This window comes from Schistocerca piceifrons, chromosome 2 (genome assembly GCF_021461385.2).
Source record: "Schistocerca piceifrons isolate TAMUIC-IGC-003096 chromosome 2, iqSchPice1.1, whole genome shotgun sequence".
Taxonomy (NCBI): Eukaryota; Metazoa; Arthropoda; class Insecta; order Orthoptera; family Acrididae; genus Schistocerca; species Schistocerca piceifrons.
In genome coordinates this window covers 958312567-958329350 of record NC_060139.1, presented here as the reverse complement: position 1 = coordinate 958329350, position 16784 = coordinate 958312567, and the positions used below count along the sequence as shown (strand labels likewise).

The window sequence follows — 16784 nt, the reverse complement described above, 5'->3', positions numbered from 1 at the left end:
TGGCTCTGACGTGGATTAGTGGAGTGGCACCATGCAGGCCTACAGACCCTCCCACCACATAAGACCATCACATTGAATGGAGATTATGTTGGAAAATAGGTTTTTTTTTCAAAAGAATGGGGAGTAATGGGGCGTATTGGAATCTTGAATAAAAACAACCTGTTTTCAGAAAAAATCCTGTTGCATTACATACTGAACACCCTCATACCTGTCAGGGTGAAGTAAATGTTGGATGTCTTCATTAATGTAATTCTGCTATGAAAAGGATAGTGGATACTAACCAGAGATGCTGAGTCGCAGACAGGCTCAACAAAAAGACTGCCGAAAAATCAGCTTTCGGCCAACAACACAACACACACACACACACACACACACACACACACACACACACACACACACACACAATCACAGTCTGTGACTGCTGAGGCGAGACTGTGAGTAGCATCACATGATAGGAGAAGCAACCAGGTGGTGGGGGAAAGAGGATAGACAGAAGGGATGGGCGGGGGGGTTAGTGCAAAAGGAGAGAAATAAAAAGACTGTGGGTGCTTTGGTGAAATAGAGGGCTTTGTAATGCTGGAATGGGTGCAGGGAAGGAGCTGATGGTAAGGACAATGAGTAGAGGTTGAGGCCAGGATTATGGGAATGGAGGATATATTGCAGGGAGAGTTCCCACCTTTGCAGGGTTAAGGCCAGGAGGGTTATGGGAATGTAGGGTATATTGCAGGGAGAGTTCCCACCTGCGCAGTTCAGAAAAGCTGGTGTTGATAGGAACGATCCAAATGGCTCAGAGTCTCTCTCTCTCTCTCTCTCTCTCTCTCTCTCTCTCTCTCTCTCACACACACACACACACACACACACACACACACACACACACAGGCCATTGGCCACCTAACTGCATTACTTTTCCAAATAATTGGAATTCTAAGTTACACCTGAGACCTACCGGTGCATTCTTGAGTAGCAATTTCCATTGGGCATAGATAATCCACAGAGCTGAAGACCATTTGTTTCTTATGAGATTTAAATGCTAAGTGATTAGTTAGTATCTTCTTCATGCTGAAGTTACTGTAATTATTATTACTGCGAGGAAATGTATGAAAGGGCTCGAGATATACTTGTTGATTTGCTCAACTGATACCCTTTTCTGACATGTTAGGCAATGACAAATTTTACTGGTGTGAAAAATATCAAAATGAGCTTCCCATACAGTCAGTTCTCTTATCCACTTTTCCCCTTTTGCTTTCCATCCAGTTATTGCCTACAACTGCCTGAAAAATAAACAACTGATCTTAAAGCTCCATTGCTAATTTATACTGTTTCTTTTTTATAAGTGTGTTGTAGAAAATTGTATATTTCAAGAAGGCAGAATAGCTGGTCCACAAGCAAATTTTCAAGTACTGCTGTTTGAAACACTTAAAACTAGAAAATACTATCCCTAGATTTTTTGAACTTAATTGGTCCTTCATCAGGGAGGAAAGAGGGGATAGTTAGGAAAGGTTGGACTTGAGAGACAAAGTCACTCATGGCCAGAGTTCCTTTCAACTCTATACCCGTACAACTTTTCCACATCAAAGTCGGCTGTTAGCAACTGGTACATAGTCTTAACATGACAGAAGCGACGTATCACAATCATTGCAGTAGAGAGAATGGTCGCGGTGGCACACCACTGGACCAGCTGATTTTCTCCACACTCGACAAGTTGAGAACTGCCTGCTGAATGGCTGGGTGCCAGCTTATCTAGCCCAGGGCAGAAGGATATTTCCAGGACTGTTTGCACACATGTGATGGCCAGGAAATACTTCGTTGATTGTTGCTCCCCCTTCCTCTGCCGCTGGTTGATGCGCTCTGATGGACATTGGCCACAACAAACATTGCCGTTTGTTGTCAACTGTGGTACTTGCTTGTAAACACTTTAGCATCAGCCAGACTTCACAGTGGAGTCATCAACCTACATTGCTGTGTCTGTCTGCGGTGTTGCCACTGCAGTAGGTATCTGTGGTGACTGCAGCACACAGAGCAGGGGATCAAAGGTGTTATATTAGTAAATAGTGTTCCAGTGCCAGTTCAGAGATGGTAAGAGATACACAGAGAGAAGTTCACATAAATTAAAGAGGAAGGTAAATGGAAATTGGAATAGCAAGAGACGAGTAATTTATTAAATAATGAACTTCTACCACTTGGAAAAAAGTGGGATGTTACAGGACATTAAGGTCATAAAGGTTTTGAGATTTGAGGATGTAATGGAGAGTAAAGTTCTCTTCTACAAGGGAAACTAGTGCTGGTGAGACAAACTAAATGGCTTATTTGCTGTAGAAAGCTCTTAGCTACTGAGTGTTTGATGTTATCAGGGTGAGCAGTCCTTATGTGTCCTTTCATGTGCTCAGCAAATTTAATGGAAATCATTTCTATGTAAAAAGCTGTGCAGTGAACAGATATTACATGGTAAACAACATGAATGACTGGCTCATGTTTTCCTGCCTGTCATGCAGGATTTACCAGTGGTGAATCTTCAAGAGTAAGTGGTGGTGGATGGGTGGGAACATGGCCTTTGGGAACAATTGTGTGGATATATGGATATTAACCTTGGAGTAGGGGGGATTCCCCTGCCCACTAGGAATCGGTCTTTTGACTGGCTTGATGTGACCTGCCATGAATCCCTCTTGTGTGCCAACCCTTTCATCTCAGAGTAGCACTTTGCAACCTACATCCTCAATTATTTGCAGAATATATCCCAATCTCTGTCTTCCTTTGTAGTTTTTACCCTCTACAGCTCCCTCTAACGTCATGGAAGTTATTCCATGAGGTCTTAATAGATGTACTATCATCCTGTTCTCCTCCGTGTTCATGTTTCCCATATATTCCTTTTCTCCCCTATTCTGCATAGAACCTCCTCAGTCCTTGCTTATCAGTCCACATAATTTTGATCACTCTTCTGTAGCACTACATGTCAAATACTTCTGTTCTCTTCTGTTCCATTTTTCTCATAGTCCATGTCTTACTACCATACAAATCTGTGCTCCAAACATACATTCTCAGAAATTCCTTCCTCAAATTAAGGTATATGTCTGATACTAATACACTTCGTTTGGCCAGGAATGCCCTTTTTGCCAGTGCTAGTCTCCTTTGTATGTCGTCCTTACTCCATCCGTTATAGGTTATTTTGCTGCCAAGGTAGCAGAATTCCTTAACTTTGTCTACTTCATGAGTGTCAGTCCTGATGTTAAGTTTCTCACTGTTCTCATTTCTGCTACTTCTCATTACTTTTGTCTTTCTTCGATTTACACTCTGTCCCTATTCTGTACTCATTAGATTGTTTATTTCATTCAATACAAAGTGTAATTCTTCTTCACTTTAAATGATGTTAGCAATGTCTTCAGCAAATTTCACCATTGATTTTCTTTTATTTCCATCATCGCTTCTTTGATGTTTAGACTGAACAATAGAGGTGAAAGACTACACCCCTGTCTTACACCCTTTTTAATCCAGACACTTCATTCTCGGTCTTCCACTCCTATTGTTCCCTCTCCGTTATTGTATATAATGTATGTTACCCATCTTCCTGTTATCGTATGTAATGTATATTACCCATCTTTCCCTATAGCTTACTCCTGTTTTTCTCAGTATTGCACACATCCTCCACCATTTTACATTGTCAAACGCTTTCTACAGATCATCAAATTGTATGAACATGTCTTGATTTTTCTTCAGTCTTGCTTTCATTATCAGCAACCTTTACCTTTTCCTAAAGCCAAATTGGTTGTCATCTAACAGGTCCTCAATTTTCTGCTCCATTCTGCTGTATATTATTCTTGTCAGGAACTTGGCTGTATGAGCTGTGAACCTGATTGTGTGAAGATTCTCACACTTGTCAGCTCTTGCAACATTGGGAATTGTGTTGATGAGGTTTTTCCAAAAGTCTGATGGTATATCACCAGTGTCATACATTCTACACAACGTGAATAACCTTTTTGTTGGCACTTCCTCACTGATGTTAGAAATTACAATGGACCGTTATCTGTTCCTTCTGCCTTATCTGCTTTTAAGACTTGCAAAGCACTTCTAAATTCTGATACTGGAGTAGTGCCTATCTCTTCTCTATCAAATCCTGTTTTTTCTTCTATCACATCATCAGATTAGACATTGTCGTCGTCGCTCCCTATGCCCAGTAGTACTAACTGTACTCTTTTTCACCTATCTGCTGTGTGCTCTGCATTTAACAATGGAATTCCCATTGCTTTCTTAATGTTACTGCCCTTGCTTTTAATTTCACTGATGGTTGTTTTGACCTTTCATTCCTTCCAAAAGTGATTTCTTTTTTTGATTTCTGCACGTTTTTCATGTATTCATTTCACCTCAGATTTCCTGCAGTTCCTATTTATTACATTCCTGAGTGACTTGTATTTCTGTATTCCTGAATTTCCCTGAACATTTTTGTACTTCATTCTTTTGTTGATCAACAGTCAGATGGAGTATTTCTTCTGTTACCCAAGGTTTCTTCCCAGTTACCTTCATTGTACTTACGTTTTTCTCTCCAACTTCTCTGATTGCCCTTTTTAGAGATGGCCATTCCTCTTCAGCTGAACTGCCCAGTGAGCTATTCATTATAGCAGTCTGTAGCCTCAGAGAACTTCAGGCATATTTCTTCATTCCTTAGTACTTCTGTATCACACTTCTTTGTGCATTGATTCTTCCTGACTAGTCTCTTAAACTTCAGCCCACTGTTCATCATTACTAAACTGTGATGTGAGTCTATATCTGCTCCTGGGTATGTCTTACAATCCAATATCTGATTTCAGAATCTCTGCCTGACCATGATGTGATCTAACTGAAATAGTCCTGTATCTCCCAGCCTTTTCCAAGTGTACCTCTTCCTCCTCTTCTGACTCTTGAACAGAGTATTCATTATAACCTCTGAAATTTATAGCTGTACTCAGTTAGTCTTTCTACTCTCTCATTCCTACTACCAAGCCCATATTCACCCTTAATCTTTTCTTTTATTCCTTCCCCTACAGCTGCGTTCCAATCCTCCATGTCTATTAGATTTTCATCTCCTTTTGTGCCCTGAATTACCTGTTCAATATCCTCGTATATTTTCTCTGTCTCTTCATCTTCTACTTACATTGATGGCACGTATAACTGAACTATTGTTGTTGGTGTTGATTTGCTATCGATTCTGATAATAATAACAGTCTCACTGAACATTTCACAGTAACTCACTCTCTGTCCTACCTAACGAATTCTACTCCCATTACCGAGCGAGGTGGTGCAGTGGTTAGACACTGGACTCGCATTCGGGAGGACGACGGTTCAATCCCGGGTTGGGCCATCCTGATTTAGGTTTTCCGTGATTTCCCTAAATCGCTCCAGGCAAATGCCGGGATGGTTCCTTTCAAAGGGCACGGCCGACTTCCTTCCCCGTCCTTCCCTAATCCGATGAGACCGATGACCTCGCTGTCTGGTCTCCTTCCCCAAAACCAACCAATCTACTCCCATTATACCATTTCTGACAAGAAATCCTTGCCTTCTTTCCATTTCTCTTCACTGATGTCCACAATATTTAGATTTAGCCGTAGTATTTCCACTTTCAGATTTTCTAGCTTACCTACCACATTCAAACTTCTGGCATTCCATGCCTCAACTTGTAGAATGTTATTGTTTCATTGATTATTCACTCTTTTTCTCATAGTCACCCCCTTCTTGGCAGTACTCTCCCAGAGATCTGAATGGGAGACTAGTCTAGGATCTTTTTCCAACGGAGAGAGCATCATGATGCTTTTTCAGTTACAGGCCATATATCCTGGGAATAATTATTATGTGTCTTCAATGCAGTGTTTCTGTTGCCTTCTGCACCCTCACGCTGTTGATCATTGCTGATACTTCTGCCTTTTAGGGTCAGTTTCCTGTCCCAAGGGCAAGAGATTGCCTTAGACCTTTGTTACTCCTCCTTCCTCTTTGACAAGGCTGTTGGCAGAATGAAGAAGTCTTCAATCGCCATTGCTGACGATTTTTATTCAAAATTTAAGAGGTGGTGCAGTTCGAATCCGGGACTGAGAACTTTTTGATTACTAATCAAAGACACTACCCCATACACCACAGGTCTCAGTTTTATGATTTTCAAAAATAATGTAGTTTGTCAAGGATGTTGTGGAGGTCAGAAGAGTGGTTGAGAAATGGTGAAAATGATTACCAGATATATCAAATATGTCACAATTGTACAAAACATATCACCATTTTGACAGCTTTCATTTCTTCCACACCTCACAACAGTGCTCCGTTTGTGATGTCTTGTGAATGACACATTTTGTAGTTGGAGGCAGAATTTACATACATATTCGTTTGAGTTACCACAGTAATGGTTACTTTAAATATTCAGGGTAATATATTAAGTCCTCTTCTGTTTGACAGATATGTGGAATCAGTCCCCTATGAGAAATTATAAAACATAGAATCAGCTACTGTTGCAGACACTATAGTATGATGAAAATAACTTAAGACTTTTAGCACTTCAGCAGGGAGCAAGTAGAGGGTAATATTGACACCAACACATGCTGAGTATGACACACTGAAGCCACTGATACTACTGTTTACTGGGTGGGACAGGATTAACTAGTCTTACTGAACTGATGATGGTGCAGAAGGGGAAACTGGCTCACAATTGGAATTACTGCAGCAGTGGTGTTACCTCTTCTCCTGCAAGCTAAAACAATCTGTATGTTATCGCCACAACTTGTAGCTGCATTCTGTACCTTATGATACATATCACATTTTACCTAATTCAAGTTCTACATTGTGTTGTTTTTGGTCTCAGTAATTAAGCTTTGTGTTTTTATTTCAGAAAAAGATGAAGAGAAGGATAAAGTGGATGAACAAGATGATGAATCAAAGGGATCACCTGCTCCAGACACAAACAAATCAAATGTGGTTAAGAAGAAAAAGCAGGTGATCAGAGATGACACTGATGATAGTGAAGGCTTAGATGGCAGTGACGATGAAATGCAACAACTAGAGGAAGAAATGGAGCGATTAGTTGAGGATGACAAAAATCATGTTGAATCTGTTTTGGAAAGCAGTGTTCCTACCGAACCAGAAGTATGCCCAGACAACCCAAGTGAGAGGTTGAAGGAATCACTAAAGCTAGTAGAAATCTTGGAGGATTCAACTACTGAAGCCCCTTCTACTGAAACACCAGCAGATGTCATACCAGAAGCTCTGCCTATTGCTGTAGTGCCCACACCCAGCCAAGAGACAAAGAGGAAATATGTGAGGAAGAAACCACTTCCAGAGAAGAAGGAAAGGAAGAAACCAGTTCGTAAAAACCAAAAAGAGCCTGAAATGGGCACAGGAACATTTTCAGAACAGCAGCGACGACTATCTGCCCAAGAAGATCAACAGTCATTCGGCCAACTGTCAGATGAGAGCAGTCCTCCCCCTCCTCCTGGAGCTGGCGTACAGGCTCTCAGAGGTATGCTTGAAGTACCACCACTTAGAGGAATGATGGGCATGCAGCAGTCATTCAAAAATTACATGGAACCACAGCAAGGTGTAACACCACCATCACCACAAGCACCAACAATAGGACAATTACCAGGTTCAGTCCCAACACAGATGCAGAAACAGCAGCCAGAACAACAGCAGCAGCAGCAGCAACAACAACAACAACAACAACAGCAACGACCACAGCAGCAGCAACAACAACTACTTTCTCATCAGCAAATTCAGCAGCTTTCCCATACACTCCATCCCCAGTTGCAGCAGCCACCACCACAGCAGACCCAACTTCAGCAACAGCAATTACAACAGACACCACCTAAACAGCTACAGCAGCAGCAGGTGCAACCACCACAGCCACAGCAACAAAAGACACAACTGCCACAGCAGCAACTACAGCAGTCTCCTCAGCCGCTGCCATCTCAGCAGCCACATTCTCAAAACCAACAAAAGCAATCTCAGCAACAGCAGCAGCCACTACAGAAACAGCAGCAACCTTCTTTACAGCCACAGCAACATCAACAACTTCAAAATCGCCAGCAGGTGCCACCCATACCATTACTGCAGCAAACCCAGCCACCTCAACCACAATTGCAGCAGCAACCTATCTTACATCAAGGTCAACCACCCCCGATGCAGAGACTTGAGGCAATGCATGTTAAAAGCATACACAATCCTCCAAATGTGGTCGGAATGCAGATAGATAGAGCTAATGATCCTCCTCCTGTCTCAGGTGAGCAGAATATTATAAGAATGAGTGGTGAAGTGCAGTCACCACCAAAACGAAAAGGCAGAGGTCGAGGAAAGGCAACATTGGCTGCAGCGGCTGAAACTGCAATTGGTGTGGGTGATCAGACGCGATATCCCCCACAATCCCAGCAGCAGCAGCCACAGCAGCAGCAGCAACAGCAGCCACAACAACAGCAGCAGCAGCAACAACAACAACAACAACAACAGCAACAGCAGCAACAACAACAGCCACAGCAGCAGCAGTCGTCACCACAGCCCCAACACTACCCTACACATGCAACTCCTGTCAATAGCAATGCTACAGGCAGTGTAATAACACGGATGCTACAAGCACAACCAGTTTCTCAGCATTCTCCACAGAGCTTTACTGCAGCAGCAGCAGCAATGGGACATAAATATTTTGGATCAAATCCTGACCAAAGATATGCACCTGTTTCACCTGGGAAACCTGGAAGGATACCATCTCCATATAGGTAAGGGAATGATTAGTTTACTAATATATTTTAGAAGATAGATTACAACACTTCACTTTTTAATATATGTACTGTCCCCCTTCCCTCCTCTCTCTCTCTCTCTCTCTCTCTCTCTCTCTGTGTGTGTGTGTGTGTGTGTGTGTGTGTGTGTGTGTGTGTGTGTGTGAATATCAACAAGCAGCTGTTAGATACAACAAGGCATTGGGGTATGATGGATATTTTATTGAGTTTTATGCAACAGGAGAGATTGCCATTTGTAGCTTCTGCTATTTATTCTGTACTTTTGAAATAGCGGGCTGTCCATTATAGAGGCTGCAAACATGGGCAACTTGAAAAGGTCCTATAAAATTGATTTCTTGATTGTGGAATGTAATCTCTCATTGTAGAATACGAGACCATGGGAAACTTGTGCATTGATGAATGCACACACCAAGGACAACTCCAGGGACGATTTTGTTTCTGAATGGTGATAAATGGCTGAAAAGAAATGATTCAAATGAACATTTTGAGTGGCTTAAATTGTTAGTAGTGAGGTACTGTTCACAGAAAACTGTTGGGTAGCCAAAATTGTATTCTGAAAGCCAGGTAGTGGCAGTTCACCTTAAGCCTAGAAAAAGCAGTGCCAGAATACATTAAAAAATCCGGTAACTTTTTGAGTGCGTCATTATTGAACTCATTGATAGAGCTGCATATTTTTTTTGGGTCAGTTACCAGAGGACTTCAGCATGTTTCTGCTAACCAAAGAATCACAAATACTTGCTATATGTACACATGTGGTATGTAACTGGGGGTGGGGAGGGGCTGTCATATATTAATCTGCTTTCAAATTTATCCTGACTTCCCTGGAGGAGTTAATGGTTGATTCATTAATCATACATATGTCGCAGGAATCATAAACATAACATTAAAAATGTCTATTAATGAAGTAAGAATTATATGAGTAGTTGAAACAATCCACATAACTGCATAAAATTCGGAAGTAAATGTTTCTTTATTCATCATTGTGGATTGCAAGTATATCAGTCTTTCTGGGAGATGATAAAGAAACTCACACCATAACCTATCAGTTTCACACTGATATTGAATTGTCAAGTTGTTCTTGCAAGTTTTCTATTGATTTATGTCCCTTTCACTTGTAGTTCATCACTGTCAGTTACATACACTGATGTGCCAAAGAAACTGATCTAGGCATGCATATTCAAATACAGAGATATGTAAACAGGCAGAATACGGTGCTGCGGTCGGCAATGCCTGGATAAGACAACAAGAGTCTGGCGCAGTTGTTAGACCAGTTACTGCTGCAACAATGGCAGGTTATCAAGATTTAAATGAGTTTGAACGTGGTGTTATAGTTGGCGCACGAACGTTGGTACACAGCATCTCCTAGGTAGTGATGAAGTGGGGATTTTCCCATAAGACCATTTCATGAGTGTCTGTGACTATCAGGAATCCGGTAAAACATCAAATCTCTGACAACGCTGCAGCCTGAAAAAGATCCTGCAAGAACGGGACCAACGATGACTGAAAAGAATCATTCAACTTGACAGAAGTGCAACCCTTCTGCGAATTGATGCAGATTTCAACGCTGAGCTGTCAACAAATGTCAGCGTACGAACCATTCAACGAAACATCATGGAGCCAAAGGCCCGCTCGTGTACCCTTGATGACTGCATGACAGAAAACTTTACACCTCACCCGCCAACACCGACATTGGACTGTTGGGGATGGAAACATGTTGCCTGGTTGGACGAGTCCGTTTCAAATTGTATCAAACTGATTGGTGTGTATGGGTATGGAGACAACCTCATGAATCCATGGACCCTGCTTGTCAGCAGGAGACTGTTCAAGCTGGTTGGGCTATGTAATGGTGTGGTGCATGTGCAGGTGGAGTGATACGGGACCCGTGATGCGTCTAAATATGACTCTGTCAGGTGACACGTACATAAGCATCCTGTCTGATCACCTGCATCCATTCATGTCCGTTGTGCATTCCGACGGACTCGGACAATTCCAGCAGGACAATACACCCCATACATCCAGAATTGCTACAGAGTGACTCCAGGAATGCTCTTCTGAGTTTAAACATTTCCACTGGCCACCAAACTCCCCAGACATGAAAGCATTATTGAGCATGTCAGGGATGCCTTGCAACATGCTGATCAGAAGAGATCTCCACCCCCCACCCCTACCCTGTGCCCTTATGGATTTATGGACAGCCCTGCACGATTCATGGTGTCAATCCTCCAGCACTACTTCAGACATTAGTCGAGTCCATGCCACATTGTGTTGCAGCACTTCTGCTTGCTCGTGGGAGCCCTACATGATATGAGGCAGGTGTACCAGTTTCTTTGGTTCATCAGTGTATAATTTATTTACATTTGTGTACCTTAAATGTGTTCTGTTAGAGATTTAACTGTTGCTTTTAAACTTTTCCATTAAACTTTTGCATTTTTTGTAATAAACAACAGGCAGCCACCAGGTCCACCATCTGCTAGCAGCCCTGGTATGATGCAGCAACACTACACCTCAAGACCTGGACTCATCAGACCACCTCCAGCAAATACTGCACCCATCAGCCAACCGATGCGGTCGAGAGTCCCAGCTACACAGCCAACATCATTGTATCACGGGTCACATCACCCACTTGATCCTTCTCCTTCAGGCGGTGGCCCCATTTCAGTGGCCCCAGGACCAAGTGTTGTGCAACGGCCAGCGGACGGCAGCCAGCAGCCGGCACCCACTATGGCTGTGCCTGTCGCTACAGGCAGTCCTCTCGGAGGAAAGCCGACAGCTGGAGCTGTTCCTGTATCTCTAAGTACTCCGTCTCCACAGCCTCCCCCACCTTACACCAGGCCTCGTTTCCCATCAGATGTTCCTCAGGCGGCTCCAGGTGCCCCGCCAGCTGCACGACATTCGTTTTCTCCTGCAGCTCACATGCACGCACAACCGTCTCCTCCTCCTCCGCAGCATCAGCAATCCCCACATCATTCGCTTCAACAGGGAAGAGTTCCCAGCAATTACCCGCCATATCATGCTCCCCCGCCTCCTCCCCCCCCTCCGAGCTATCATTACGGAAACTACCCACCACATCCGTCGGTAACAGTTGCTGATGAAGGCCTCCAGCATTCACCGTATCAGCCACCTGCTTATACAGACCAGTATGTGAATCCTGCTGTAGAGCCACCTCATATACAGCAGTTACCAGATCACAGCACAAGTGAATCAAGGCCATATGAAGAGGACAGTGGAGGGGAGTTTGGCGGCCTTGTCTCGTACTTCTCCAGTCAGCGGGAAGATGACTTGGATGCGTAGCAACCTTTGTATCTGATGACTCATATTATTTATTTTTATTGGCAGCTAAGATATATTTGTTGTGTGTGTGTGTGTGTGTGTGTGTGTGTGTGTGTGTGTGTGCGTGCGTGCGTGCGTGCGTGCTTGCGCGCGCGCTCACGTGTGTGTGTGTGTGTGTGTGTGTGTGTGTGTGTGTGTGTGTGTGTGCGCGCGCGCGCACATGCATGTGCAAAAGTATGCAGGGATGTGTGTGCATGTCACACAGACTTGTCTTTACTTGTTCTCCCACTCACATATTCCTGAGTGGTTGATGCATGATGAATTTGCAGAACAAACTATTAAGTATTAAGGTTGTGTGGTACTATAACTGTTTTGAAACTTTGTGCAATTGATAATTTACTGGAATGTATGCACACCAGTGACCCAAGTTGTGATTTTTTTGTCTGAAAACTGTAAATATGTGTATATATAAAATCGCTGTATATTTACTATGTATACATATAAACTCAGAAACATTTACATGTACTCAGATATGGCTATACATATTTCATTGTGATTCTATTTAAACAGGTGTCACAGAATTTTAATGTTAAATGTTGTAGTATGTGTGGATGGAGTGATTTCCAGAGTGAAGAGAAGTTTTATATGAATTGTTTATATAGTACCGTTATTAGGTACAACATTTTCATATTTTAGTGTGTCTATACTTTTATTTTAATTTTATGTGACATTTATATTCCTCAACTATTGGAGAGCATCGTGAAGGAATGAATGTGGCTGATCTGTTATAAGCAGTCTGTAGTTTAGTAATCTGCATTTATCACAATTTAATTATCACAGACCTTTCATTAACTTTCAGTCTGAATTTATTATACACAGTTGATGTGCTGATACAGTTTTTGTAATTGTGATTAAAAGTGCTGTCCTATACACCAAAAACAAGCAAAAAGTGTGTTGAGTTTTGTTTCAGGAAAGCAGCAATGACACGTTTCTTTCCTTTAAACCAAAGACCTCTATTATGTTACATCACTGGCAGGATTTCAAAGTGACTTCATAGCAAAATTGAGAATATATAATAAATAACTGCATTGGTCTTATAAATTTCATTTTACTTCAAAAATAAAAGCTAAATTCATTAAAAATTTATATATTTTTGTGCTGGCGTTATAAAATCTTTGTGACTTTGAATCATTTTGGACCTCGTGGGGGGGAAAATAGTTAATTATAAAATGAAATGTGACAAATGCAGTTCAACTTGGTGTAAAAAAATAAGAAAACATTGCAGTATTAGGACATTTTAAGCTGTTATTGAAATGTGCTGATGATATGCAATCAACTAAAATATTAAGAATTTAAATATATGTTCATCACATTTTTTGTGTCATGTTTCTGATTAATTTCTCAACACACAGTAACATATGTAGAATTTGTAAAGAACTGTGAACATAGTTTATGACTGTTTGTGAATAAATTTGCATCTAGTGTATACATTTAAAGATTATCTTGTGTCGTATGTTTTCCTTTCTTTGGTTTCATAGTATTGCAGAATTCCTAACAAAGAAAAATATGACTAGATTTCACATTGCACCAGACACTCGGGCTCTTTGCTTTGCACAGATAATTCAGAAAACAGCTTACAATGTCAAAAGGATAAAGCTTGTTGATGATGTCTGATCCCATACCATACATTAGTATTATAAAAGTATTATGGTGTATGCAATACTTTACACAATTTAATGCATTTAAATTTTTGTTTATTACTTGATCTTTTGAGAGTAAGTTGCCAGTATTTTCGGTTACTATTTTTTGCTGTGAAATAACTACATTCAGAGGCACAAAGAGCATCACACATGGCATAAACAGTATTCTCTGTAAAATATTTGACTGACACTATCAAATGGAATTACATGGTACCTACACTTTTTTTATTATATTGGCAAATATCTGCAATATTCAACAGGGCGTCAGAAAGATGACAAAGATATTAAGATTTGTTTGCCACTACCCGTAAAATTTTAGTGCCAGACAGAGAGCAGATGACTGAAAACACATTTGCAGGATAAAGAAGTACTTATTATTTACTTCAATAAAATTTAGCACTCAGTGTAAACTACCAAAGTGTAGTGGCATTGTATGAGAAGTACAACAAGGTTTTGAAATCAAGAAAAGTGGACAGGTACGTGCACTCCTGTTTACATTGAGTTAGTGTAATATGTACTCAATTCAATTACTTTCCTTTTTACATTGAGTTAGTGTAACATGTACTCAGTTCAATTACTTTGATGAACACCAGATGCTTCTGTAGTGTAGTCTTGATCAAATTGGGTAACATAAAACAATCAATCGTTAGCTAATGCTTCTCGTGGGAGTCTTCTCTTTCCAGTATTTTTTCATCCTTTTGCTCTGTTGTTTTCTCTGTTTCCTGCGGGAAGTTGTTGGGTTTTTGTACTGCAAGGAATGTAGGAGATTATTAATTGTTATTTAGAAAGACTATGTTAACAGTGCAAACTTTGTGCTTAAATTTAAAAAGACCATAAAATATCATGTAACTTCTTGGTGTGATCATGAAAACAAAGTGGATAAAGTAGATGGCTGATTGGAACATAATACTGTCATGTTATAACTATCATTTTCAGAGGGATGCCCAAATGAGGTGGTGCAATGGTACGACACTAGACTCATATTTGATGCAGTTTGCCATTAAATGCTCACATGGCAGGCAGCAGTAATTAAGTTGCCTAAACTCATTTCTGTCTTCACAGACTGCTGTGACTTGACAATTCGGTTCCTATTACCTTATATAACACAATACGTTTTGGTTTTCTCAAAGAAAATTTTGAAATTAATTTACTTCTTAGAGCTTCTGAAACTTTATGCAATACAAATACAGGGTGTACATGAAGTCCAGAAACACTTTCAATTATTTATTGCACAAGAACTAAACATTATACAGATGTCATACATATTGTATTTGGAAGAGAAACTCTGAAAGTTTTTTTTACAAACATTCGATATGCGAACCATGAGTGATCCAGCAGACGTCAATATGGTAATTGAATTCTTGCCATACCCGTCCCAGCATGGCATCGTCGACTGTGGCAGTCGCTTCCTGTGTTCTCTCTCGGAGCTCTGCTACATCAAATGGTAGAGGCGGTACATACACCAGATCTTTAATGTGTTCCCACTGAAAAAAGTCAAATGGAGTGAGATCTGGTGTTTTTGTCAAACTCCAACACACAGAAAACTCGCTCTGCACCTGAACTCGCCATGTTTGCGACTAGCGCTGACTATCGGCAAATTATCAAACTATGCTGTGGCAGTATACATGAAAAGAAAATTTCAGGGTTTCTCTTTAAAATGACATATGTATGATATCTGTACACTGTTTGGTGCTTGTGCAATAAATAATTGAAAGTGTTCCTAGACTTAATGCACACCCTGTACACTTGACAAGTAATGAAAAATTTAAAGCTCTTCCATCTTTGAGTTGTCTCGTATTTTTGTAGCAGCGTATTGGGGAGGGTTGCATCACAATCACCCTCAGATAAAGATTTCTTCATGTGTACAAAAAAGTGGCAGTCCTTTATCTTTAAATGTAAAATATATTGATTCCTCTATTTACTCACCTACCTCACTCTGTCTTAGTTTTTTATTGTATACTTGGACAGATTTGTGTGACTGTAGGGTATTTCCAGATACATCAAAGCATTCTACAAGGTATGCCAGAAAGAACTCTATGTAGAAATAAATAAACAGTAGAATTTGGAAGAAAAATTGTACTGCTGAAAAAAAGCTGGTTGTGATTCTGCCTCCTGGTCACCAGTCACTGTAAGAGAAACACAGATGACACATCTGTACTCTGTTGTCATTCTATACTTTATGTTGTTAAATATATTTCAAAGAGCCACAATATAGTAGATCAGTTCAGTGCATATCTACAAGAATCACCATTTGTTCAATATAGATTAGTAATCTAATGTTCTACAAAATAACCTCTTATAAATGCATTGTGGGCGCAAGAACACTGTAATTGAAACATGGTAAAATGTTGCTTTTGCTGATTAGACACAATGCATGTCGGTACACATGTGGGACAGGATATTAGTGTGTCAAAATGTGCAAAGCATTGGGTGCTTTTGGTCAACAGGCCCGTGGGTATATACCCAAATGTGAGAGTGCACAATTTCTCAAATGCAGCAAAAACATTCAGTTCCAGTCTGAAGCCTAGTCCAATACTGTACACTAAGAATGAACCAGGTGACAGCGGAAAATCCGGTTAGCAGTATACCATCCAGTTTCATAAAAATAATGAATTATTTGTAGATTCTGTCAAGTACATACAGTCTAGATCCATGCAGCTAACCTACATGATGAAGTTTAATCAACATAAACAGACTTACTTAGCAATTTACCTGAATCATTAGTGTCCTCATTTTTCGCATAAACTACAGTCAAAAAGCCTCTCTAAGATGGATGGATGCTATAATTAGAATGAAACTTTGCTATACAGGGTGGTCAGAAACAGTCAGAAATGCGTATGGGGGTTTTTCTGGGTAGGTTGTGCTGAGAAAAAATTGCTAAGACAAAAATTCAGTATGTTGTGCCATTTCTGAGGTAATTAGCATTGAAGTTGGCTCATCAGCCATTGAGCATACATATTCAAGTGACCCACCAGATACAACTAGTATCAGCTGGTCTCACAGCATGAGACTGCTCAGCCAATGGCTCAGGTTCAGTTCTTACTACCATCCTGTGTCCAATTTTTGTATCACTCTCTTT

At 40.8% G+C, this 16784-nt stretch overlaps 1 protein-coding gene across 1 annotated transcript in view; it reads left to right on the top strand.

Annotated features, from left to right (window-relative positions):
- LOC124774921 overlaps window positions 1-13506 on the top strand; it is a 143860-nt gene extending 130354 nt beyond the window's left edge. The window contains exons 18-19 of the mRNA XM_047249597.1: window positions 6839-8714; window positions 11183-13506. Coding sequence (XP_047105553.1) covers window positions 6839-8714; window positions 11183-12026 — 2720 coding nt within the window. The 3' untranslated portion in view covers window positions 12027-13506. The remainder of the gene's footprint in view (window positions 1-6838; window positions 8715-11182) is intronic.
- Window positions 13507-16784: the final 3278 nt, after the last annotated feature.